This window comes from Nicotiana tomentosiformis, chromosome 9 (assembly GCF_000390325.3).
Source record: "Nicotiana tomentosiformis chromosome 9, ASM39032v3, whole genome shotgun sequence".
Lineage (NCBI taxonomy): Eukaryota > Viridiplantae > Streptophyta > Magnoliopsida > Solanales > Solanaceae > Nicotiana > Nicotiana tomentosiformis.
The window spans coordinates 110,371,948-110,397,974 of NC_090820.1; the positions used below are offsets into that span (position 1 = coordinate 110,371,948).

The 26,027-nt window shown below is 35.2% G+C and overlaps 2 protein-coding genes across 3 annotated transcripts; both read left to right on the forward strand.

Annotated features, from left to right (window-relative positions):
* Window positions 1-15,201: 15,201 nt before the first annotated feature.
* On the forward strand, window positions 15,202-16,768 carry LOC104108694 (histone H2AX-like). The gene is made up of 2 exons (XM_009617794.4): window positions 15,202-15,517; window positions 16,393-16,768. Exons 1-2 carry the CDS (start codon window positions 15,305-15,307, stop codon window positions 16,612-16,614), a joined length of 435 nt encoding a protein of 144 aa, XP_009616089.1. The 5' UTR covers window positions 15,202-15,304; the 3' UTR covers window positions 16,615-16,768.
* A 1,736-nt stretch (window positions 16,769-18,504) lies between these two features.
* Window positions 18,505-20,787, forward strand: LOC104108686 (early light-induced protein, chloroplastic-like). 2 transcript variants are annotated; one of them, XM_070185888.1, is made up of 3 exons: window positions 18,505-18,762; window positions 19,472-19,559; window positions 20,202-20,787. In XM_070185888.1, the coding sequence occupies exons 1-3, from the start codon at window positions 18,610-18,612 to the stop codon at window positions 20,555-20,557; spliced, it is 597 nt and encodes a 198-aa protein (XP_070041989.1). In that variant the 5' UTR covers window positions 18,505-18,609; the 3' UTR covers window positions 20,558-20,787. The 2 variants fall into 2 exon arrangements, with proteins under 2 accessions (XP_070041989.1, XP_009616081.1); XM_009617786.4 differs by having other exon boundaries at window positions 18,506-18,762; window positions 19,472-19,564; window positions 20,204-20,787.
* Window positions 20,788-26,027: the final 5,240 nt, after the last annotated feature.

Sequence of the window (26,027 nt, forward strand, 5' to 3'; positions counted from 1 at the left end):
AGGCTAAGCATTGCCTCCATCATTACATAAGGCTAAGCACTGCCTTTCCTTGCATGAGACTAAGCACTATCTCTATTCCTTGGATGAGGCTAAGCATTGCCTCCATTCAAAGGGGTCATAGTCTCGAGGCACCATCCTCATGGCCTGCGAATCCCTTAGCATACGCTTCATGGCCAAGGACGTCATGGTCTAAGGACATCATCCTCATCGTCCGAAAGACAACTCTCATGGTCAATCACGTTTAAGTTTATGCAGTGACCCCATATATTCGTGTGCATCATGTTTTAAGTTTTCCAGGTAACTCCGGATGTAACCGTTCTACAAACAGGAGCAATTTTCACTCTGGTTTCCGTTCACAATGTTCACACCTTTTGACTACCTCAAACGTAACTGATAATCAACAATTGATTTCCTTTTGTTCTATAACCATTCAAATATTTGCCTCATACACCCGTAACATTCAAATTCGCATTCATAGCGCCACCTGAAATTATCCGGTATTCACGACACTATCGCATCCAAAAGATCTTTTGAAACTCTCGACCAATCTTGTAATAACTCCATCGGTTTCGTTCGCCGTTGGATCCACAACTATACACGCCCTGATTCCTCTAACACCAGGGATATGTAGGCAACTCAAGAACCAGGGTTTGGGCCCTAATTTTTCAAAATACATCATTTCTCACTCACGTCGGACAAAATTGGTCATCATTTTCTTTACCCGACAACTCTTTCATCATTCTCGGGTAAATAGGGGCAGTTGTTGATACCCAATTTTGCTCTCATATTTTTTTTAATAATATATATACTTTCAAAATATCACTTTGCATCATTACTTAATTTACATGAGTTAAACAAGTATTTTCTATAATTTTTATAATTTTTAAAGCTTTAAAATTAATTTTCTATTTTAATTACGTGAATATGCATTAATTATCCCTTAAATTATTTTGTGATGACTTAATCATCCAAATTTATCATTTACAACGACCCAAAACTACCCTACCACCTTTAATTACCCAACCCTAAACCATAATCCACATTCTCCTAAAGACTGTCGCCCCCGTTTCCCTTGTCTCTCATCTTCCCTCCTTCAGAAACCCTAGCCGCCTTCACCAACCTTCTCCAAATCCGATTAATTCATGGATTCCTGCCATGATTCACTTACCTTTTATGGATTATCTCGTAGTTCTTTACAATAATATGGTATTACATAGTACTTGCCCCATTTTTGGCAAGCACCAATCTTCTGAATCAAGAGAAATCAGACTCACTCCTCAAGATTCAGGCGATTTTTCGTCTATATACACTCATGGCAAGATTATATGGGTCTAATTTACCAAGATTCTTCGGCCAATCTGAGATTCTGGGCAGAACTAGTGTTTGCCTAATGTTTTTCCTAATTTGGTTCTAAATCGATTATGCATGCTTTTCTTTCCTTATTTGTGTATGATTGATTATATTTTCTTGTTTGTTTGTTCAATTTCCATTACTATATAAACCCATACCCCAACTCCCCCAAGACGGATTCTAAATCAAAAAACTACTACTTTCTGTTATTCTTTCTTGTCCTATACTATTCTGAGGCTCAATCTTTTGACCGGCTGAAAGCCAATGCCACCGGAATTCAATTCTCGAACCTTTCTCAGTGTGAGAATTGCCTGGGGTTCATTCTAAACCCTTGGGAACTCTGACGCACTGAGATTCTTGGGTTCTACTGCTCGTTTTGCTATTGATATTGAAGTGCTGCTGAAATTACTTCCCTTGTTACTTGTTCATCTGTAACTGGTGATGTAACTACGACTCTTGCAATTTCATTTCTTTCTGTTTGAATTCCCGCTCTGCATATCTATGTCTCTGAGAACTTTTATGAACCAACATGCCATTATATGCTTTGAAGCTCTTCTTGAGGCTATATACCTTCTAGTAACCTAACTTGCATATTTGTTGCCATGATTCTGCCTTCTTAAGCCTGCTTGCTTATATATGTCCTCAAATGCTCATTATTGTTACATATTCTGAGTTTGGCTTCTTACATTGTTTTGTACTCTTGTGATGATTCGAGTCATGCCCAGAAGCTGTTCTAATCCTTGAGTCATTTATGAGTGACTTGATACTTTTATAGAATTAATTCATGATCATGTTATTAGCCCAGACATACTTTCCCTGCTACTTGCAAACTAATGCTCGTTCCCTACCATGTCTTGTGCCTTTGTGATGAATCCATACATATGTTTCAGACCTTATTAAGTCATTCCTGTCCATCCTGTTAAGTTTTTGATGTTGTACTGATTAACTAGGGCTTGCTTTCATGTCATTTAAGTTCTAATGTATGCTTTGACTTATGTAATCCTATTTGAGACCTTAGGTAAAACCTCATAGCTAGCCTTTCCCCCCATATGTGACTAAGCCTAGTGCATGCTAGTCATGTAAACCTATATCTGACATATCCTTGCCCATTGTGAGTCCTGATACTATTTAAACCTCCATGTATGATTGATAATGTTAAAGTCTTCATGCCCAGTTGATTGGATTATTACATACTATGTTCATTAGCCTGTTTGTTATTGATCATATTTGCACTAGACCCTCATGCTAGAAATCTTACTTGTTTCCATCTGTGATTCTGATTTAAAGCACGTACAGGCAGGTAAAATGATTTCATAGATAATAGTTGTCTATTAGCCAAGAAGAGCATGAATGGGCTGCAGAAATCACATAGATAATAGTTTCTATGTGATTCTGATTTCCAGCATTGTACAGGCAGCGTTGCAACTTTAAACTAACGAATTTGCAGATTAAAGGCGTTGCAAGTCCTATAGGCACGATTTCTAATTTTTTGCGCAATAAGAAGTGAAACGATCTCAGAATTCCGAATTATCAGTGCTGATTTTATAGACATACTTCTTAGGCAGGTGACAACATCCTATAGACAAGATTTCTAATAGTTGAGAATTATTCTTGATTTTATAACACTTTACTCCTATAGACATGTCATCTAGGCGATCCCGTGTAATAAAGAATAATAGAAGTAGTTGATTAAAAGATTAGGGTCCTGTAGTCATGATGTCTAGATGGACAGTACACTAAAGGTAATAGAAACAATAGACCAATTGATTATTTAAAATTCTATAAACATGGTTTCTAGGTTGACAAAGCATGTGTTATACATCATATAGGCATGATGTCTGAACACATAGTAATAATATGGAAATCAAATATAGTAAATACTAACATGTTTGAGATACTGTGTGAGTATTAGACAAATTAGGTGAGGTGTGTGCGATTCTTATAGACATGATTTCTACTAGCGTGCAAAAGTAGAGCAAGTTAAACAAGGTAGAAAATAAAGCGCGTAGACTCTATAGGCGTGTTCTCTACCCCTTATGTAAGAATAAAGCACACACATTCCCCAGTTTCACTAACGCCCCAATTATTTGTTTACAAATCATTACAAGCCTAAAATGAAGAGTACATGCTCGAATATTACAAGCTGAATGAGTACAAGCCTAATAAGCAGAGCAGGGCCAAAAAGTAATAACCCAACAACTTCAAGGTCTTCAGCAAAGAGGGCAGGTCAGGGCCTCGATCAGTTCCCTATTTGGTTGAATGTTCAACAAAGAGGGCAGGTCACCAAGTACTCTCCTCACATGATTCTTGTCACAAGGCACAGGGTCTTTCCACCAGTCAAGTAGCAAAGCCGGGATATTCTGGACCATACCGAACCTGGGAATTTCGTGCTTCATTTTCTACAAACAAAGTTTAGCCATTTCCCCCTCCAAATTTGACTACTTACGCAATAATGATAAACATGTTGGCACATTTTCTCCAAGTAATGCACATAATATGATAGTGTCCATTGGGAATGTGGAAAATTCGTTGGACTTTGGACAAGACTCATCTTAGCGGGTTGTTACGTTAACAATGCTTCAACTCATACTAGGTTTAGCATGATGCATGTACATTTCAAATTGGAGTATGGTTTCTAGAAGGGTCTATACTGGTACTCCCAAGTGAAAAACTTGAGAGGGAAAGGCATGGGACTGTCGACTGCACCGTTGATCGACTATTCTCATGCAAATAAGCCTTTACGATTTAACAGGGGAGATTTCAGGAAAGGGTGGGCATTCGTCAAGCGCCGCTATGTTGATAATTGGCACAAGTGGAGTATGATACGGAGCATGCTTTATGCAAAAATAATAACGGAATTCTGATTTCTGCAAGCTTAAAGTTGCCATTCTGATTAAAGCATGTAAAATGCAAGGCACATAATGTACGAAACTATGGAATTATAGTCACACATCAATACCCCAAACTTAAACATTGCTCATCCTCGAGAAATCAAACTACACTTATAGATACGGCCTTTTTAAGCAATTCTCCTAACCCATTACACCAAGAATTTTTAAAATAGTTTAAGCACACACGTGTGACATCCTTGCCTCAAGATTCGACTCACAAATACCATGCCTTTTTCACAATTCACTTACTTACTCTAACATGGATGTCAGCAACATTACCTTTTCTTTATGAATCATGTGCCCTCACCCAATCAAAGAGATTAGTTCCACACACAATGAATTTTAAGACTGTAGGAACTCAATTTAGGAAGAATTCACTCGCTCTCAGAAATAACATTCATATGCTACAAAAGATACACCATAGGCTTGCCCGTAGTGTAATACTCTACTAATCGAGTTCATTCAGTCTAAGATCAAGTAGGACTTTCATTGGTTGTAATGTAGGCTGCGGGTCAGGTAGGATACATTTGGATATGAGTGACTACACCTCCCTTAAGCACTTTAATACATATACTTTAACACACATCCCATACTTATGTCAAACCATAACTCAATCTTCACCTCAATATATATTAGCTCCATATTTCTTTAAGCACAATTACATCAAGAGTCACCACTATCAAGGGATATTTTTCACAGCAATACAACTAATTTTTCTTTTCTTTCTTTTTTTCAATTCAAGTGGCTCTTAATTTTTCAAAGCAATGCACCTTTCTCTTTATTTCATTAGTTTCACGCCAAAGCCGAACCAACCACCCCACACTTTAACTTTTACAAAGTTCATAACAATTCAAGTGCTCATGAGAGGTAAAAAGGTTCAAATATATGGTCGATTAAAACAAAGGGGTACGACTTGTAATGTGGTTACCAAAGAAATAAGATCATAGGCTCAACGGGGTTAACTACGGTACATAACATTTAGGTGGGTAAACTTTATATATATGGCTTAACAAAGAAATGCCTATATCACTTCCTAGACTGAACAATACTACTATTTCGCTTTGCAAACACACGGGGTCAAGTTCTAGACATCAAATGCAATGCATAGAATACATACGAAACCTCACACAGACATGGCACATAACTCACTCAGAATTGGTTTCATCGTGACACTTCAGTCAAAGCAGTTAAGCAAAGTTAAGAATCTACGATTTAAGGTACTTATGCGAGAGTCAAAACTCGAGCCTAAGCGTCACAACCATAGTACTAACTATTCTCAAGGCATAACAAAGCTAAGAGATATTGCTTCAATTCAATTCATGGCACAATGGTTACTATTCCTAAAACAAATAAAACTAACTACACCGGTTCAAACAAAATCCTTGGAAAAGAACCGCGGTACAAAGAAAAATCAAGGGGAAATTGCTACACTACCTAACAAAAAAAAATCTTTTTGTCTTTTTCCTTTTGACTTAAATCCCTTAAGAAAATTGTCTAATAGATCCCTCATCAGGAAAAGTCCAATCTTTTCTATTTATGTTCTCTAAAAAAAAGAAATTCAATTAAACTAACATAATTAAAATAGCGTAGAAAGTCACCTAGACAATCTCCTCACCCCACACTTAAAATTGTGCATTGTCCCCAATGCACACCATAACTAATAAGAGGGTAAAAGAGACTCCTTGATAGGCCAAAGGCCGAAGCACTAGCAACTCATGGGGTACTCAGATTTCTCCCAGGCTTGGTCTTTCGTGCGGGTACCTCACACTTAGTTCCAACCATCTAGTTTGTTGTTGCATCCTTCCAATAGCTTTGCTTTCCATGCTCCTAGAAAAGCAAAAATCGACATTACAAAAATAATAAAAAAATAAAAAAATAAAGCAGTAAAGCTGGGTTTCCTCCCAACATGCGCTTGATTTAACGTCGCGCACGACACGAATCACTTTCTGCCTCCACTTTGAACATATGAATTGGACCCCAAGTTTTGATTCTGCTCTATGATCATGCTCCTGGGTGGTGGAATGAATCTGACTGGCCCAATAAAACAATGTAGTATTTTGTACTTCTTGGCCTTTAGATGAGATGTGTATTCCCGACTTTCTGGCAAGAAGCATTTCAGAATGTAGGCGCCTTGTTCCTCATTCCTTGACTCCTCAAGTGGCTTAGATGACTCTATTTCTATATCATCATCCAAACAGAATGTGGAAAAATGCTTGGAGTGTGGACCAATGCGTTCAACTACATGAGCATTGGGACTGTCTACATCCTCAATACTAATGACACTAGAGTCAACTAAATATGTATCTTCAATGTCATTGCTTGATTCTAGTATCTCTTCTACAACATCGGCATCATCAAATTCTAGTTGGTTGGTTTGGTCAAATTCTACTCTCAACTCCTCCATTATAATGGCAATTTCTGCAGCCCATTCATGCTCTTCTTGGCTATTATCCGCAATGTAAGCTTGTTGCACTTTACAAGGTTCAATTAGTTTATTAGCTTGAATCTCCAAGTTGTGAATAGTTGTCTCTTGCCTTTGTATCTGCAGTAATTTCTCATCATATTGTTCCATGAGGCCCTTTAACATATCTTTGATCTCCTTCAGGTTAGCTTCCCAAGATTCTTTGTTCTTATTCACTTCACATGAAAATGTAGAACCATCAAAGTAAGGGGTTGGGGGAGGATAAGATGTATAAGCACAACCAAAAAAGTGACCATCTTGACCACCACATATATCACACACATTCCACACATAAGATTGAGTTGGTGCACATAACTCGCTCTCAGGAATATTTTGATAATTTTGCCATGGGTGGTTTCCTCCACAATATGCATAAGGAGGATCAATAGTAGAATTACCAACATCAAAACTGTCATAATTCCAAGATGCCATGTTTCTAAAATCAATAAGTAAAACAAAAATAAAAATAAAATTCAAATACAAGAAAAAAAAAGTTCAAACTTGCAACCTAGCAATATGTACACCTATATCTACACCGTTAGTTCCCCGGCAATGGCGCCAAAATTTGATCACGCCCAACTATGCCTTATAAAAAGGACTAAGCGGTCGTTGCAAATATAATCTGGTTTATAAGTCCGGAGTCGAATCCCACAGAGAACTAAGGCTTAGCTACAGTTGTTTAATATCCCTAAGAAACACAAGTCCAAACAATTTCCTAATTATAAAGATTATAATATTTATTTTTATCTAATTAAATAACAAATACTAGAAAGCACTAAAACTATCAATTAACATGGATGAAATTATAGACAAGACTAAGGAGGTCTAGAGTTATGATTTCCCCAATTGTCGGAATCCTTTCCGCTACGTTTCCTATAAATTTGCCTAAGTCTTCTCTATCGACCATGAGCACTCTAACTGTCGTAACTCTCTCCCGAGTAATTACCATAATTTACTAGGCATATTCTCCCAAATTACGCTAGCTGGCATTAAGTACAGCTCACTCAGATCGCACCAAGCTTTCGTTATCCATAATCCCACCTTTAAACCTTCGTATTGATCCCTCATATACGTTTAGGAGTGATATTTTTCAACAACTACCTAATTATGCACTCTCTCCCGAGTAATACATACTAAATAGGCACAACTGATTGAAGGGCCATTCAATCAACCACAAGAATAATATAGTTGAACAAATAGAGAAAATACTACGGCAAATCTATATTAACGTAACAAAAAAATCATCCTTCAATAGGTTCCATCAAAACCCTAGATTAGAAAGTTAGCTACTCATACTCATAGTAACAATATCCCAAATATTTTGCATAATTAAAATACAGAGTAAAGATGAAAAGAAGTAGAAATAATGATTCTAACTCCAAGGGGGTGATTCAACCAGCTCTTCTTGCCTCTAGCTGCCCAAAAATGTGGCTGCTGAAAGAACGCCCTTCCAAGTGGTGTTTTAGGTCTATTTATATGTGTAGAAGAAACAGTAAACGTGTGTGATGGGTCCTAGTCAAACCCGGAACGAATTAAGTCTTCAAAACTCGGATTGGACCTGGCGTTAGGCCTGGCATCGCCAGCCTAACGCCTGAAATTTGGATGGCCTCGTCAGGCTAAAGCCTGGTCTAGCCTGGCCTTAGGCTGTCCTCGCTAGGCTAAAGCCTGGTCTCTCCTATTCATTGTTCTGGAGCACACTTTCAACGTTTAAGTATCCATTTTGCTCTACTTTCATCTCCAATTCACATACACATAAAATAGACTCCATTATGCACAAATAAAGTATAATTTATCATTAAAGCATGTAAAATGCAAGGCACATAATGTACGAAACCACCCAAATATAAGTCCAGAGCCTTATAGGCCATAGGTGTGGGACGGGTTATGCACGTATAGGGTAATACCTAGAATTGAATTAGAGCGCCTTTAGGTAAACAACTTTAACATAGTAATCGGGTAGCAGGAGATGATAGTTTGTGCCTGCTGAATAATATGAGCAACCCCTATCTCAAAGTAGTTGCGAAGTATTATTTATGTTGTATAGGGTGGTCCTTTAGGCTAAAAAACTTAGGACCCCTTCTTTTCTTTATGTATTTGTTATTTACACTTAGTCATCTAACATAGATCAATGTAATTGTATCCTTGTAATCATTAAGATTTGTGTCGATTCTCACGTGGTCTAATAAGACTCTTCGGCTTCTAAATTTGCCTTTATTTATCTGATCACCTAGCCTAATTACGTAATTCACATAATTTAAAGTTCGGTCGGGAACCACAGTTGTGGACCTCGAAGAGTGCCTAACACCTTCTCTTTGAGGTAATTTGAGCCTTTACCCGATCTTTGGTGACACAGAATAGTCAAACAGAGTTATTTACAAATAGGTACCCTAACACCTCAAAATCGTTAGGTGGTGACTCATCCCTTTTAATACCTATTTAAAATAGTTGTCACACGTCGAAACCTGCTTTCGCGAGAAAACGGGGCGCGACAGCATGGCGACTCTGCTGGGGATATACTTAGGCTTTTACCATAATGAACTCGACTTATGTGGATTACTTTCTTTGTCTTAAATTGCTATTACATGCACATCCCTTCCCTTATTCTCATTTATTTTCTATGACATGTATGATCTTTCTCCATCTCCTTCATCTTATCTAATATTGCTATATTATGATTCTCTCATCCATATTTCCCTACCTGCTTCATTACGTTCTCGCACATATTTTTCATGAGCTAAACTAACTTTTCTCTTTTGTATTTCTTTTCTTTTCTCCTCATGTTTACTTTTACTATTTTATTTACAGCTTTTACGTACTTTTATCATGCAAATACTTGGCAACGTGTTATTATTTTTGCATAAAGCATGCTCTGTATCATACTCCATGTGTGCCAATTATCAACATAGCGACGCTTGATGAATGCCCGCGCTTTCCTGAAATCTCCCCTTTTAAATCGTAAAGGCTTATTTGTATGAGAATAGTCGATCAACGGTGCAGTCGACGGTCCCGTGCCTTTCCCTCTCAAGTTTTCCACTTGGGAGTACCAGTCTAGACCTTTCTAGAAACCATACTCCAATTTGAAATGTACATGCATCATGCTAAACCTAGTACGAGTTGAAGTATTGTTAACGTAACAACCCGCTAAGATGAGTCTTGTCCAAAGTCCGACGGAATTTTTACATTCCCAATGGACACTATCATATTATGTGCATTACTTGGAGAAAATGTGCCAATGTGTTGATCATTATTGCGTAAGTAGTCAAATCTGGAGGGGGGAAGGGCTAACCTTTGCTTGTTTGTAGAAAATGAAGCACGAAATCCCCAGGTTCGGTATGGTCCAGAATATGCCGGCTTTGCTATTTGACTGGTGGAAAGACCTTGCGCCTTGTGACAAGAATCATGTGAGGAGAGTACTTGGTGACCTGCCCTCTTTGTTGAACATTCAACCAAATAGGGAACTGATCGAGGCCCTGACTTGCCCTCTTTGCTGAAGACCTTGAAGTTGTTGGGTCATTCTTTTTTGGGCATGCTCTGCTTATTAGGCTTGTACTCATTCAGCTTGTAATATTCGAGCATGTACTCTTCATTTTAGGCTTGTAATTATTTATAAACAAATAATTGGGGCGTTAGTGAAACTGAGGAATGTGTGTGCTTTATTCTTACATAAGGGGTAGAGAACATGCCTATAGGGTCTACGCGCTTTATTTTCTACCTTGTTTAACTTGCTCTACTTTTACACGCTAGTATAAATCATGTCTATAAGAATCGCACACACCTCACCTAATTTATCTAATACTCACACACTATCTCAAACATGTTAGTATTTGCTATATTTGATTTCTATACTATTACTATGCGTTCAGACAGCATGCCTATAGGATGTATAACACATGCTTTGTCAACCTAGAAACCATGTTTATAGAACTTCAAATAATTAATTGGTCTATTGTTTCTATTACTTTTAGTGTACTGCCCATCTAGACATCATGACTACAGGACCCTAATCTTTTAATCAACTACTTCTATTATTCTTCATTACACGGGCTCGCCTAGATGACATGCCTATAGGAGTAAAGTGTTATAAAATCAAGAATAATTCTCAACTACTAGAAATCCTGCCTATAGGATGTTGTCACCTGCCTAAGAAGTATGTCTATAAAATCAACACTGATAATTCGGAATTCTGAGATCGCTTCACTGTCTTATTGCGCAAAAAATTAGAAACCATTCCTATAGGACTTGCAACGCCTTAAAGCTGCAAATTCGTTAGTTTAAAGTTGCAACGCTGCCTGTACAATGCTGAAAATCAGAATCACATAGAAACTATGCCTATAGGACTTAATGACTCTACTGCATATGAAATTGTCTATTGCCTAACTAGAGGTTAACTTGAAATTGTCTATTGCCTACATTTTCTTTGAATGTGCGCTAAGTTTATCATTTTGAGCATCCTAAGGGAAGTCTAGAACAACCCAAATAGAGGTCCAAAGCCTCCTGGGCCATAGGCGTGGGACGGGTAGTGCATGCATAGGGTACGACCTATAATTGAATTAGATAGTCTTTAGGTAAATAACTTTAACATAGTAATCGGGTAGCAAGAGATGATAATTTGTGCCCGCTGAATAATATGAGCAATCTGTATCTCAAAGGAGTTGCGAAGTATTATTTATGTTGCATGGGGTGGTCCTTTAAGCTAAAAAACTTAGGACCCCCTTCTTTTCTTTATGTATTTGTTATTTACACTTAGTCATCTAACATAGATCAATGTAATTGTATCCTTGTAATCATTAAGATTTGTGCCAATTCTCACGTGTTCTAATAAGACTCTTCGGCTTCTAAATTTCTCTTTATTTATTTGATCACCTAGCCTAATTACGTAATCCACATAATTTAAAGTTTGGATGGGACCCATAGTTATGAACCTCGAAGAGTGCCTAACACCTTCTCTTTGAGGTAATTTGAGCCCTACCCGATCTTTGGTGACACAGACTAGTCAAACAGATTTATTTGTGAATAGGTGCTCTAACGCACCTCAAAATCGTTAGGTGACAACTCTTCTATTTTGATACCCATTTAAAAGAGTTGTCTCACGTCGAAATCCGTTTTTGCGAGAAAACTGGGTGCGACAATAATTATTTTCCAAATTTTTATATTTGTTTAAGTTAAATCCATCGGTCCTTGTCTTATTCGTTAGTCTGGCGTGTGAATTTCACGTACCTTTTGTGTTTGGCTGCCTGCAAATTTTGTATCTAAATAACACATTCGAGTTGTGGTTGGAATGTTCAAATGGAACAGACTTAAGATGGAGTGTCAAAGCGAAAAATGAAAAGTGAGGACAACTCTAATGGGTTGTCGATGTATTCTGCATTTAGTTTTACTCCATTATTTTTCGTTTTATCTTCAAAATACTTGATTTAAAGAACATCGTTCCGTTGTCATCTGTTTGGGTACCGTGGCTATTGCTGCGAAAGTCTTAGCAACATCACTAAGAGAATGCCATTAATTATTGTACTAATTTTGGGGTGCACACTAGGAGAAAGAAACATGTGTGAGTCGGTGGAGAAGAGGACACGTGGGTTTGATTTTTCCTTTGGCAGATGAAGACGTGTTGGGGAAGATGACCAAGAGTTGGGTAGGGTTCTTGTTTTGCTTTCACTTTTTTCAATTTTTTTTTAATTAATTTATTCAAGTTAAATCCATATACCCCCTTTTTATTAATCACACCGGCGAGTGAATTACACGTATCTTTTATGTTTGACTGCTTATGAATTTTATGTTTAAATGACATATTTGAGATGTGATTGAAATATTCAAATATAATTTACTTAAAATGAAGTGTTTAAGTGAAAAGTAAAAATAATTTTAAGGGTCTCTCGCTATATGAGTGAATTGTGAAGCCCTCAAAAGTGTTTGCAAATGAGAAGCTGCCAAGAAAAGTGAGAATTTGTTAGGAACAATCTTTTACAGGTGGCCAATTGTGATTGATTTTTTTTTTGTAGTATTTTATTTTCTTGATAATAAATAAGCAAAATAATCTACTCCTGCTAAATAAGTAAATAAAAAGTAAGCTAAAATAACTACACTCAATATTTAATTCTTAAAGCCTTTAACTTAAAAAATTGTACTACTCTAGATAAAATTATATTTTTTGGAAACTCTTCTTTCTTTGCAAATGATAATAAAACTAATACTCTAAAAAATGTAACTCTTTTTGTAGTTTTTAATTTTATCAAATAAACCTACTAAAAAGTGAAATAAAGGCTAAAATATCAAGATTAAACTTAGCAAATATTTACATACTAAAAAGTGATGAAAAATTTAAATATAGTCAAAAATTAGGTGCTCGCATCTACCACTTCCTACCATAATGATGGTCTTTAATTTTGTTAAGTGATATAGTGGCGTTCAATTAATAAATTTTTAAATTTTACAAACTTTTTTCAAGTTAAAATTATTTTAAAATAAAATCAAACCTTTTTTGTTTGTTTTAACAACAAATACAACTAAAAATTTCACAAACTCTTTTCAACATTAACACAAGTACACAACTATCTCACTACAATTAAATGGAAGAGAGGCAGCAAACGCTGCGTGGCGGAGCAGAAAATGCTCATTGTTCATGCCTAATTACTATGTAGAACTATAGTATGTAACTATAGAGAAAGCGTATGACAAAGGTTCTAGGGAGGTTCTTTGGAAATGCGTGGATGTGAAAGGTGTGTCGGTAGCCTACATTAGGTGATAAAGGACATGTACGCGAGAGATAAGACTCGATTTAGGATTGTGGGAGGTGACTCAGAGCACTTTTCGGTTGTTATGTGGTTGCACCAAGGGTCTTATTTGCCTTGACGATGGATGCACTAACACACCATATTCAAGGGGAGGTGCCATGGTGTATGTTGTTTGGTGATGATATAGTTTTGATTGATGAGACGCGATGCGACGTTAATGAGAGGCTGGAGGTTTGAAGTCAGACCCTAGAGTCTAAAGGTTTCGAGTTGAGTAGGACTAAGACAAAATATATGGAGTGTAAGTTCAGCGATGCGTTGGGGGAAGCGGACCTGGACGTAAGGTTTGACTCACAAGTCATCCTCAAGAGAGAAAGTTTCAAGTACCTCGGGTCAATTATCTAGGGGGATATGGAGATTGACGAGGATGTCACACACCGTATAAGAGTGGGGTAGATGAAATATATGTTAGCATCTGGAGTCATGTGTAACAAGAAAGTGCCACCGAAACTTAAAGGCCAGTTCTATAGAGCGGTGGTTAAACCAACCATGTTGTATGGGGTTGAATGTTGGGCAACCAATAACTCTCATACCCAAAAGATGAAAGTGGCACAAATGAGGATGTTGAGATGGATGTGCGGTCACACTAGGCTGGATAAGATTAAGAATGAAGATATTCGGGAGAAGGTGAGAGTGGCTCCCATGGACGACAAGATGCGGGAAGCGAGGTTAGATGGTTCAGCCACGTGCGGAGGAGAAACATAGATGTCCCGGTTAGGAGGTGTGAACGGTTGATATTGACAGGTATGATGAGAGGTAGAGGGCGGCCTAAGAAGTATTGGGGTGAGGTGATCATGCATAACATGACGCAACTTCAGATCTCCGAGGAATGACTATGGATAAGAAGATGTGGATGTCGAGTATTAGGGTTGTAGGTTATGAGAGATTCGACCATTTTTCTACGTTGTTTCTGGGGGCGGGACTAGGTTGATAATGTTTCGCCTTGGGTTGTTAATAATTTATGTAGCTTCCACATTATTTTCTATGAATTTTATGTTTTTTACGATGCTGATATTATTTTATTTTTCCAGCTTCTGTAATTGTCTATTGTTTATTTTCTTCTCCTTGAAGGGTCTTTTGAAACACAACCTCTCCACCCTTCGGGGGTAGGGGTAAGGTCTGCAAATACTCTACCCTCCCGGCCCCCATTTGTGAGATTTTTACTGGGTTGTTGTTGTAGTATGTAACTATAATGTGCCTAATTATCATTTTTGCATACGAATACAACCAAGACAGAATATAAAAAATACAGAAAAATAGAATACACTCATTGAGAGTCGACCTAAAAACCTCAACTTACTAAGCATGTGCTATAACTAACTGAGCTACGAGAACTTGTTACTTTCTTGTTTTAGTTCAAATAATTGATATGTTGTTTCAGTAAAATAAAAGAATTTGTTATAAAATTCAAATATAACTATAAATGGTATTTTTCTGAAAGTATAGTTACAAGTGGTAAATATAATGTATATGTTTGTTATGTCACTCAATTTTTCATTATTTTTCTTTCAATGTTTGTTAGGTCACGTAATTTTTCCTTTATGTTCAATTTCTTTTTCTCAAATATCAATATTTAAACCGGGGCGCCACCCAGATTACTCTCCCGCGCAAGTACCCAAAATATGATGGGCCCATTGCCAGGCTGGTGATCCTCGTGCCCATCACTTTCACCAACCAGATCATTTCCTCCTATATATACCCTAATACCCTTTTCGATCTTAAACCGAAAGCAAATAAGCAACAGAAGAAGAAAGCTTACTTTACACACAAATCGAGAGCTAGGATTAGGGTTTCTGTTACTCTTTCATCTAACAATGAGTTCTGATGGAGGATCGGGCAAGGGCAAGGGCGGCGCTGGTAGAGGGAAACCTAAGGCATCAAAATCGGTGTCTCGGTCTTCAAAAGCGGGGCTCCAATTCCCCGTTGGTAGGATCGCTCGTTTTCTTAAGGCTGGAAAATATGCTGAGCGTGTTGGTGCTGGTGCGCCAGTTTACCTATCTGCTGTCCTTGAATACCTCGCAGCTGAGGTAATTTTTTTGTGAATTTTTGCTTCATTTGCTCGATTGAGTATTGAGTTTTTAATTGATTTGATTTCGATCTCATTTGTATGTCGGTTTTAATTTTGTTATGGATAATTGCATTTTTGGGTCCTCATTTATTAATAAATGTTTATTTTGGTCTGTGTAATAGTTGCCTAAGCAAATTTAAACTTCAATTAAATAAAATGTGTGTTTACCTATCTTCTGTCGTCAAATACCTTGCTGCTGAGGCAAATTTTTATAGATTTTTACTTGTGTTGAATTTAATTGATTTGATTCATCTTATTTTTTGTCGGTTTTCATTTTGTTCGGGATGATTGCATTTTTTGTTTCCTCATTATTAATAAATTCTGATTTTGTTCTCTGTAATAGTTGCCTAAGCAAATTTAACCTTCAATTAATTGAAATGAAATGTGTGTTTCTAGTCACTTTATATAGGGAATATGATATATTTAATGGGTTAGCACTTAATAATTTCCTATGGTTGTAAAATTTCACAGGTTGAGGTATCAAAAGCTCATAAATTATATAATTAAAGGGAAACTGTGTTTAACCAGAATTCATTGGGACTAAAAGTGCAGATTCACCTTTTTATCCATGTATACCATGGAGATTATGCCTGTTCCTTACACCTCAGCTTTGTTAATGGGCTAGCACTAGTAGAGTGTGGTTAATTGATGTTATTTACAGGATAAAGATGTTTGGTAATGGATTGTGACAAACGTTTGAATTGTTGTTAAAGAGGTGTAAGATTATCAAGTTTAGTTTATTGATTAACTGGAGGTTACGATGCTGGAGTTTTGTTTTTTTAATGTGTTAGAATTATTAAATCTTTATAAATATTCATAATGTTCTGGATGTAGGTGTTAGAGTTGGCAGGGAATGCAGCAAGGGATAACAAGAAGAATCGTATCGTGCCAAGGCACATCCAGTTGGCTGTGAGGAATGACGAGGAGCTGAGCAAGCTTTTAGGTCAGGTTACAATTGCTAATGGAGGTGTCATGCCCAACATTCACCAGAATCTGTTGCCTAAAAAGGCTGGCTCGGGCAAGGGTGATATTGGCTCTGCATCTCAAGAGTTTTAGATTTACCCATTTTCTTGTTCTGGGGAAATGATTAAAAGTAAACATAGTTATGTAAAATAGAAATGGCTGTTGTTTTGATAATACTTTGGAACATTAAATGCAGTGGCATTGTCAACTTGCAGTTTTGGTAATACATTGTGGAATGTTTTTGTGACCTTTTGCCGTGTCTTTCTTTTTTTAATTGTCATCATCTCAAGTCTAGAAATTTTGTTCTCGACTGATACTACTAGCTTGTTGCTGTTTGCTGTAGATTGCAGTTTGTTGTGACAATTTTTGTTGCATTTGTGTTCTCCTTTTGTTAGTATGTTCCACAGCAAAAGATTTGGCATTTCATTTCCGCAATGGATACATTAAGCTGCCCTGTTCGTAAACAAAGATCTTTGTATAAACATTGTGTAATCTGTTGCCTCATAAATTCATTTCTATTTCTCTTGTTATTTGTTATAGCTGATACATGTGAAATATTAAGGGAGTTAGACATGTATTTGATCACTGATTTCAGATGTTTCAATGTAGTTGTGTTTCAGCAGGGAAGAATTTAAATTCAAGCATACTGCATCTCACCCATAAGTCCACATAACTGTAAATTGTAATGTGCAACATCACATTCAAGCATCCCTTTCAGCAAGGTTCAAGACTTTGAACTTTGGTTACGTGCTAAACGTTACAATTCTCCTTTGTGTTCTGTAGATAATAATAATAATTATCATCAAAGGTTGTGAAAGTGTGGCATGTATTTTTCCATACTTAATTGAAGGTTTTGGATTTGAGTCTGCTAAATGAGCTTGAATTTGGATTTGTCGGTGCCACGTTGAATATGGGATATCAAATGAAAAATTTAAAAAAAAGGAAGAATGATAATAGTACTATGCATATTAGTTCCTTTTTTGCTAGTCAGATCTACAATATTACTCTGCTCAGATTTCACTTACGGAAAATGGTTAGGTTTGTTGTGGATCTTGTGGTCTACAACACGATTCTGCTGAATAATGGTTTCCCAACAGGTTTGAGCAATGGACTTGCAATCATGATCAAATTACAGTAAGGAAGTAAATAAATTTCAATCCCCTTCATCTAGAAATTCCATTGTGCAATATTATAACAATAAAAAATATTATATCCTTTTAAAATACAATAAAAAGTCTTTTCAGTACGGTGATAAACGTGATTCAAAATACTTAGGGGTCGTTGGGTACAATGATAAGAAAATAATCTTGGGATAAAAATTTAATATCGTATTGTCGTTTATTTGGTTATTAATTATGGGATAAGTTATTCTATGATTAAAAATAGTTTTGAAATAATTTATAAATGATATGATACTAATTCTAGAATAAGTTATGGTAGAATAAAGAATAAAATTAATAATTTCAGGATTAATATAATATTACCAAACAATCAGTAAGAAATAATATTAGGATAACTAATCCTAGCATAATTAATTCAAACATAACTAATTCCGATATAAATAAATCTAGTATAACTTGTCTTCCAAACAAACGACCCCAAAATATGATTATACTGTAGAAATAATATTATGTAGCCACTTTAAAGACCTCCTATTTAGGAATTAAGCAATGCGTCCTGAATTTCAATTTTTTAGGACAAACTATACTGAATTTGTCCTGAAATTAAAATTTACTTTTTTTTACCAGACTCGAAAGAAAAAGATCACGGGTACCGTTATGTAACCCACTAGTACATTCTAGGACGTTGTAGAGATGTGGTAAATAAGCAAGCCACATCAACTTGCTCACTCATCAATCCAGCCAAATAAGTCCACGTGAATTCTTTACTTTTGAGGCCCAGACTTTACTTACGTGGATCTTAAAATATCCACCCCTTTTTTCCTTGCCTATTGCTATAAATATCATACCAAACTTCATCTACTTCATTCAAGTGAGTTAATTTGTTTAATATTCAAGTGATCAATTTTTTCTGTTTGTTAAGAAAAGAGAAGCTATATATTGCATTTCTTTGAGTTCTTATAAAAAGATGGCAACTTGTGTTGGTATGCAGACCATGATTTTGGGAAGTCCAATAGTGTCAAATATCTCAAAGAGGAATGGAGTGAATCAGTTCGTTCCTTCTTGTTATATTCCACGCCTTCAGAGGAATTCTACTCTCAGTGTTAAGTGTATGTCTGAGGTAAGATGTTGGATTATTAACTTGTTACTCGATCCGTTTCGTAAAAATAATATAGTTAAATTTTTCTATAACAATTTCATTTGTTTTGAATATTTTTGGATGATACAATGAAGTGCTGTTATAACATAACATAAAAATTGGTTTCGAAAGTAAATTGTTGTTATAGAATATTATTATAAATAGCGATCTTGTGATACTTTGTTTGACACATGTACTATTTTAACAATAAAAAAAAAGTTTTTCTTTGATCATTTTTTTCTTATATATTTTTACCTATATTTTAAATTATTAGCTATTTAATTTGTGTTATATTACCTACTTGATCCGTTTCATAAAAATAATACTCACTCGATCTGTTTTACTTTGTTTGGCACATTACTATTTTTCTTATAAATATTTTCAATATTTTAGATTATTAATTGTTTTGACTTATTTTACCTTTTATGTAGATTTTAAATAGATAAATTTTATTTTTAATATTAAGTATAAGAACTTTGATCTTCGTACTCCGAACCATTAAACGGTGGTTGTAATTTTTATGTTTGAAGATCCTTTAATTTCAAATTTTCTGACTTCACAGTTATTAACGGGCTCTTATGGTCACGAATATGAATAAATTGCACTTAGAAGCTTTTTTTTTTTTTTTTTTTTTTTGTGCTTGCCAATCTAACTTAAATTAATTAAATGTTGACGTTACTAAAATTTGCAGGATGGTGAGAAGGGCCAAACTTCAAACTCCTTGAATGATATTACTGCAACGCCTACACCAACACCCACACCCACACCTCCTCCTGTGGCTAAGGTCTACATTTTTCAACGTTTTTTCGAAGTCTACAAAATTTTATCTGCCATACTTCAAATAAAATATTTGTGTCAACTTATGTGACATAGTTTTAAAAAAACAATTATTCACTAACATGTCTAATGTGGAAGATAAAGAACCTTTATTGTCTTAGTATACTCATATTTTACCAGTATATAATTTTACATGAAGTCAATAATAGTTCGCCTTTTTTTTTAAAGTATTGTTAATGACACTTATTATATGTACAAGTGGTGTTTTTCAAGTGACATAAGTATTATATATTTAATACTTTCTCCGTTCATTTTTATTTGTCTGTTATATTAAAAAAATATTTTTATTTTTACTTGTACACTATAATAAATTAAGAGAAATATAATTTTTTTCCATTTTACTCTTATCCTTATAATTACTCATTTTTAAATCATTTTCGAAGTCTTTTGAAAATGCTATTATAATTAAGGGTAAAATTATAAAATACAGACTTCATTTATTTTTTCTGAGGGCAAAGTCGGAGTAGTGTTTTGATATTTATTAGCATAAATATTTAATATTAGTGTTTTGATATTTACTAGCATTTCTATCACTTCAACATACAAGATCATTGTTCTAACATTTCTCATACAATTTTATGAACAGACTAGCACCAAATTCGGAGACCTATTCGCCTTCTCTGGACCAGCACCAGAACGTATTAACGGCAGGCTAGCAATGATAGGATTTGTCGCCGCGCTTGGCGCTGAATTCGCCAACGGCGGCGACATATTCGCTCAGCTATCGAGCGGAGGTTTCTCGTGGTTTTTAGGGACAAGTGCTTTACTAACATTAGCCTCTCTAATTCCTCTATTTCAAGGCATTAGAGCTGAGAAAAAATATACAAGTGGGATTATGAGTGCCGATGCTGAGATTTGGAATGGAAGATTTGCTATGTTGGGATTAGTTGCTTTGGCTTTTACTGAGTATGTTAAAGGGGGTGCATTTCTGCAAGTGTAAAATAATTTAATTGTAAAGATAATATCACTATCGCCTCTTGGATTTATTTTCATATAATCTATTCGACTAGATGGAAAGTTATACAGACTTTTTGACTTTATAAGAATATGAAATGAGTGCGAAAATATGTAACCTACTTTGCTATTTTTATGTATTTGCTTAATTATGCAGTTTAAGTTTTGTGGCTTATATTAAGAATAGAAGATATATTGAAAGATATTGTTTTCCAATTTGGTTTATGTCTTCTTTGTTTTACCTTACTGCCCTTTGAATTAAAATGATAAGCTCAAGACTTGAACACAAGGTTTTTATTTTAATAAAAAAATTGTACTTTTAGTGTCTCAAATATTAACAAGTTCTTATTTTGGTCCTCATAATATCTGGATAAGCAAATTAAAGTTTTAATTAATTGATCTGTGTAATTTTATCTTTACATTTTCATAATTGCGATAATTTATCTCTTGCAAAAACATGAGCAACATAATATGAAGTTGCTATTTCAGTTGACATAAAATAATTAATCAATCAAAGCTTGAGATGCAAACTCGCTATCATTCTGAAGATGAATTGTCTTTATTACACAATTTATAAATCTATGTTCTTAATTATTTGGCAAAACGATTGAACCAATATCTTCGAGAGTGTCACATAAAAGGTTACATTTCTGATGTTCTTGCCTCGTGCATGAAAAAAAGAGGAAAAAATTCAGTATAATTAGAAAATATAGTTCTTCTTTATATAAAGAAAAGGAACTCCATAAAGTATCATTAAAATGTTATAAGCATCAATTTAACATAAATTAATCAAAAGTACATGATATAGAGAGAGAGACATTAATTCTCAGGGATTGAAGTATTTATATTCATTTCGTTTCATTTTATAAGACGATATTTGACTAAGAATATGTAGTATTTAACGAATAAAGAAAATATACTTTTCACGTACCAAGAATACCCTTAAATTGTAGTTTTAGACACATCAAAGACATTCGTATAGCTATAAGGAGACTGTCATTATGGGCAGTGGCGGATGCAGTCCTCTGGCACCAAGTTTATCCGGACATAATATTTTTGACGAGAAGCATATATTGATATATTTTTTATGGAAATTCACTAAAATTTTAAATGAATATTAAATCTGAACCCATAATTTTGAAAGTTCAAATTAAGAAACTTAAAAATCAAACACAATAATTTTGAATCTTAGATACTGGATACGACCCGCCGCTAATTATTGGTTTAGTAAAAAAATTAAAGTTAAAGTTTCAAATATTAAAAGATATCATTCTTCAGAAAAAGGAGAATCATATAAATAAAATAGAGGGAGAAATTGTTTGTTGATGAACTCACCGAGATGACGAGTAGGGTTGAGGTCCCGAGCTAAAACAACTGAAGTAGTAAGCAGAAGAAAAGCTAATGCAACCATCGCTAAGATAGAGCTGTAAAAAATATTTGCACAATAAGATTACTTTTATGATAATTACATGTTACTTTCTATGACAAACAATACTTTGATAACCAGACAAAAACCATAACTAACATATGATAAGAAGTTAAACTTCAATGGTCATGAAAAAAGGATATTTATATTGTCAGCATATATATATATATATATATATATTTTTTTTTTTTTTGATATAAGGAGGTATTATTGAGTCTTAAGAATTTAGAATATTTTATAAGTTTCAAAGAATTAGAATACAATTTTACCCCATCGTCATGTTGGCACAGTATTTTGAGGTTGTCATATCAAATATTTCCTCTTTCATATGGTTTGTGTTTTTGTGACCAATAACAAATTCCTATATATAGAGGAAGCAAAACGGTAAAAAATAATTGTAAGAGGATTTGCATTAGATGCCAATTAATTAACGCATGAGACGATAGTAGTTAAGATTAAGTAGAAAATACTATATCACTTGAGAAGTAAATTACAATAGGACATGCTTAAGAGGGCATAAATGCAAGAAATTCGTCATTAAAGAAAAAATGGATTGCTATTAAGATGGGCCGGAAACAAGAAGCCCAGTCCAATATTAGGAGGAGATGTAAGCCAATCAAATTCACTGTTACTTTATATTCAGTAAGCGATTGGATGAACGGCTATTTTTGGGAAAATAATATATGCTAGCCAATTTTTGGATTGATAATTGACAAATAGTCAGTGTTTGCAAAGTCATTGAAAAATAGCCATTATTTTGCTGCAATACGAAAAGTTCCAGCATAATATATTGGAGATTGGTGTACCTGTGTCACGACCCAAAATCTCACCTGTCGTGATGACGCATATCTCAATACTAGGCAAGCCAAAAATTCCAATAAATCACCATTTCTTTTAAATTTGAAAACAAAATAATTAAATTCAGCGGAAGAAATCTCAAAATTTCAAATATATCACTCTCAAAACCCGGTGTCACTGAGTACATGAGCATCTAATGTGAATACAATGTTTGACTGATAAAAATCATTGTCTAAAAGTATAGAACATTACAATAACTGAAGGAAAGAGAGACAAGGTCTGCGAATGCCAAGCAGCTACCTTGATAGTCTCCAACTGATAGTACTCTGAAATCTAACAATCTCCGTGTCTGAAAGCACCTGGATATGCACACGAGGTGAAGAGTATAGTATGAGTACAACTAACTCAATAAGTAACAAGCCTAACCTCTGGACTGAAAGAAATGATGATCTTCGTAGGTACAGTCCATTAAAAATAATGGTACATAAATGTAGGCATGCTTTCAAGTTCAACAGCTAAACTCAGTACAAGTGAAATAGATAAATACTGCATGATATGAGGAATATGATATCTCAGTAGCAAGACCTCCTGTAGATACTGGTCACCAATTATTCGGTCACTCGGTACAGTTTATGGCCAGTCCAGCCCCGAGGTATTCCAACCGGTATATATACACACATCGACTGACAGTCAGTCATTCAGTACCGTATAAGGCCAATCCAGCCCTGGGGTAATTTATCCCCAAATATAAATGATACGGACAAGATCCATGTCGAGGTAAATTCATTACAATATAAATAAGTAAGGCAAGTCCATGCCGTGGGAAAATCCATCCCAAATATATATATAAGCAGTAAGTAAGGCAAGTCTATGCCCTTGGAAGTCCATCCTGAATATATATAATCATCTACACTCACTGGGGATGTACATACTCCGGAGGGGCTCCTTCAGCTGAAGTGCTATAAGTCGACCGCGCTCACTGGGGGTATGTGTAGACTCTCGGAGGGGCTCCTTCAGCCCAAACGTGATATAAAGTCAATATGGCCTACTACAGACGGGCAGTCCCGAACTATATAATAACAAAGCCTATAAAGCCTGCTGCAGGCGGGCAACCCCGATCCATAAAATAGTAAAGCCAATAAGGCATGCTGCAGGCGGGTATCCCCGATCTAGAACAATAATAATGTATAAAGCCCTTCTGGCCTGCTGCATTGCGCAGATCAATCCCATAAATATCCTCACAATGGACAATTATTATTGAGTGTGAAATGTATATTTTAGAACAATTAATTCAACAGCATTACGACCCCATGTGTCTTAAAATATCGGCACATAGCCTAAACATGATCTTGATTACTAACCTCAGCTTAATTTCTCTAACACGTGCCGCATGTTCAGATAATAACATGATTCTTTAATTTTTATTACGTCACATGATTTATTCAAGACACGCTTTTTGTGGTGCACGTCTACATGTTCGTCACATATCGTGTGTGTCACCTCCAAATAATTCATATCTGTCACAACCCAAAATCCCACCACAGACGTCGTGATGACACCTAGTCTCTAAGACTAGGTAAGCCGATTTCTATTATATTTTGAAGCCATTTTTGTTTGAATTAAATAAGTAACCAAAACTAACAACGGAATAAATATGAATATACAACCTCCCAAGACTGGTAGTACTGAGTCACGAACTCTAACTGAATACATGAAATGATCACGAGGACCGAATATACAATACTGTTTGATTACAAAATAACAGTACAATGAAAGGAAAAGACTCTAAGGGACAACGACGACCAAACATCTCTACCTTGAATCCTTACGATCCCGCTTTAACTCTGCTCAAGTCCGATATCTTCAATACCTGGCTCTGCACAAATATTTGCAGAAGTGTAGTATGAGTACACCACGGTCGGTACCCAGTAAGTATCAAGACTAACCTTAGTGGAGTAGAGATGAGGTACAATCAAGACATTCATCAGTCTAATAACCTGTGCAATATAATATACAAAATTATAGGAAACAGATAGCAAAAAGGGAACGATAAAAATACAGTGATATGCACATCAAGACAACAAGAATACCATAAATATCACTAAATAATTAATAAATACACGTACGCCCAATTAATTCAAGTTTTTCAAATAAATATCTTTCACATATAATTCTTACGAATAAAACTCTTTTTCAAATATAATTTTCTCAAATAAATATCTTTCAAATACAATTCTTTCATATAATTCTCTTTGAAGAAAAATCCTTTCAAATAATATTTTGAATATAATTCTTTCAATTAGAAAGTCACCATGTGACACCTCATTTCATAATCATAAAGATACGGGTCTCAGCCCATTTTCATATTTCCACGACACTTCATGCTCATAATTAATCATCATATTTCCCCGGCACCTCGTGCCCACTTTTCATATCATAGCTGCACGGACAGTTCACATGCCAATATTATTATCCTTTAATCACGGCATCTAGTGCCCACATTTCATAACACAATTGTACGGACAATTCACATGCCAATAATATCAATGTATATAAGATCCACATGATCAATTTATTCCCAATAAAGTAAGTTTAAAATTTTTAAAATCAAGTAGAAAATCCACAAAGGAATGAATTTATTTCTGAAATCATTTGGGTGGAGAAAAATAACATTTCAATTAAAATGAAACACCCGATAGTTGTTGATTTGGATGTAAAACTTATAAGAATTAAGCATACATCAATTTCTTTTATTCAAAATAACTTAACCTAAACGAATAGTAAAAACTAGAAACACAAATCCTCAGAGTCTCGTACAAGAGCCAAAGCCAACACATTACAACAAGGAATACAAACACACAATAAAATCAAATAATACATAACGGAAGAACACCAGGATTTACATATCACAAAAAAATAAAATAACCAAAGGCAAGTGCAACCATAGAAATATCAACAAAAAGGCACTCCCAAGGTACCGCCTCGTAGTCCCAAAAGTAAATATGCAACAATAACAACAATGCCTCCAGGCCATCACAAATCAATCCTCGACATAGCTCACCTTGTATCGCCACGTGTTCAATAGTAAAGTGAATGCCCTCCTTGTCTTGCCACACATACACAATAATGTTCCCGCCTTGTCTCGCCACATGATCAAACCCACACACATATATATATATATATATATATATATATATATATATATATATATATATATATATATATATATATA

Bases quoted from the DNA above. Each gene is read 5' to 3' on its own strand.
- LOC104108694 (XM_009617794.4), top strand. From the start codon at position 15,305: ATGAGTTCTGATGGAGGATCGGGCAAGGGCAAGGGCGGCGCTGGTAGA. The intron at 15,518-16,392 runs GTAATTTTTTTG...TTCTGGATGTAG, and splicing joins TTGAATACCTCGCAGCTGAG to GTGTTAGAGTTGGCAGGGAA.
- LOC104108686 (XM_009617786.4), top strand. From the start codon at position 18,610: ATGGCAACTTGTGTTGGTATGCAGACCATGATTTTGGGAAGTCCAATA. The intron at 18,763-19,471 runs GTAAGATGTTGG...TAAAATTTGCAG, and splicing joins GTGTTAAGTGTATGTCTGAG to GATGGTGAGAAGGGCCAAAC. The intron at 19,565-20,203 runs GTCTACATTTTT...TTTTATGAACAG, and splicing joins CACCTCCTCCTGTGGCTAAG to ACTAGCACCAAATTCGGAGA.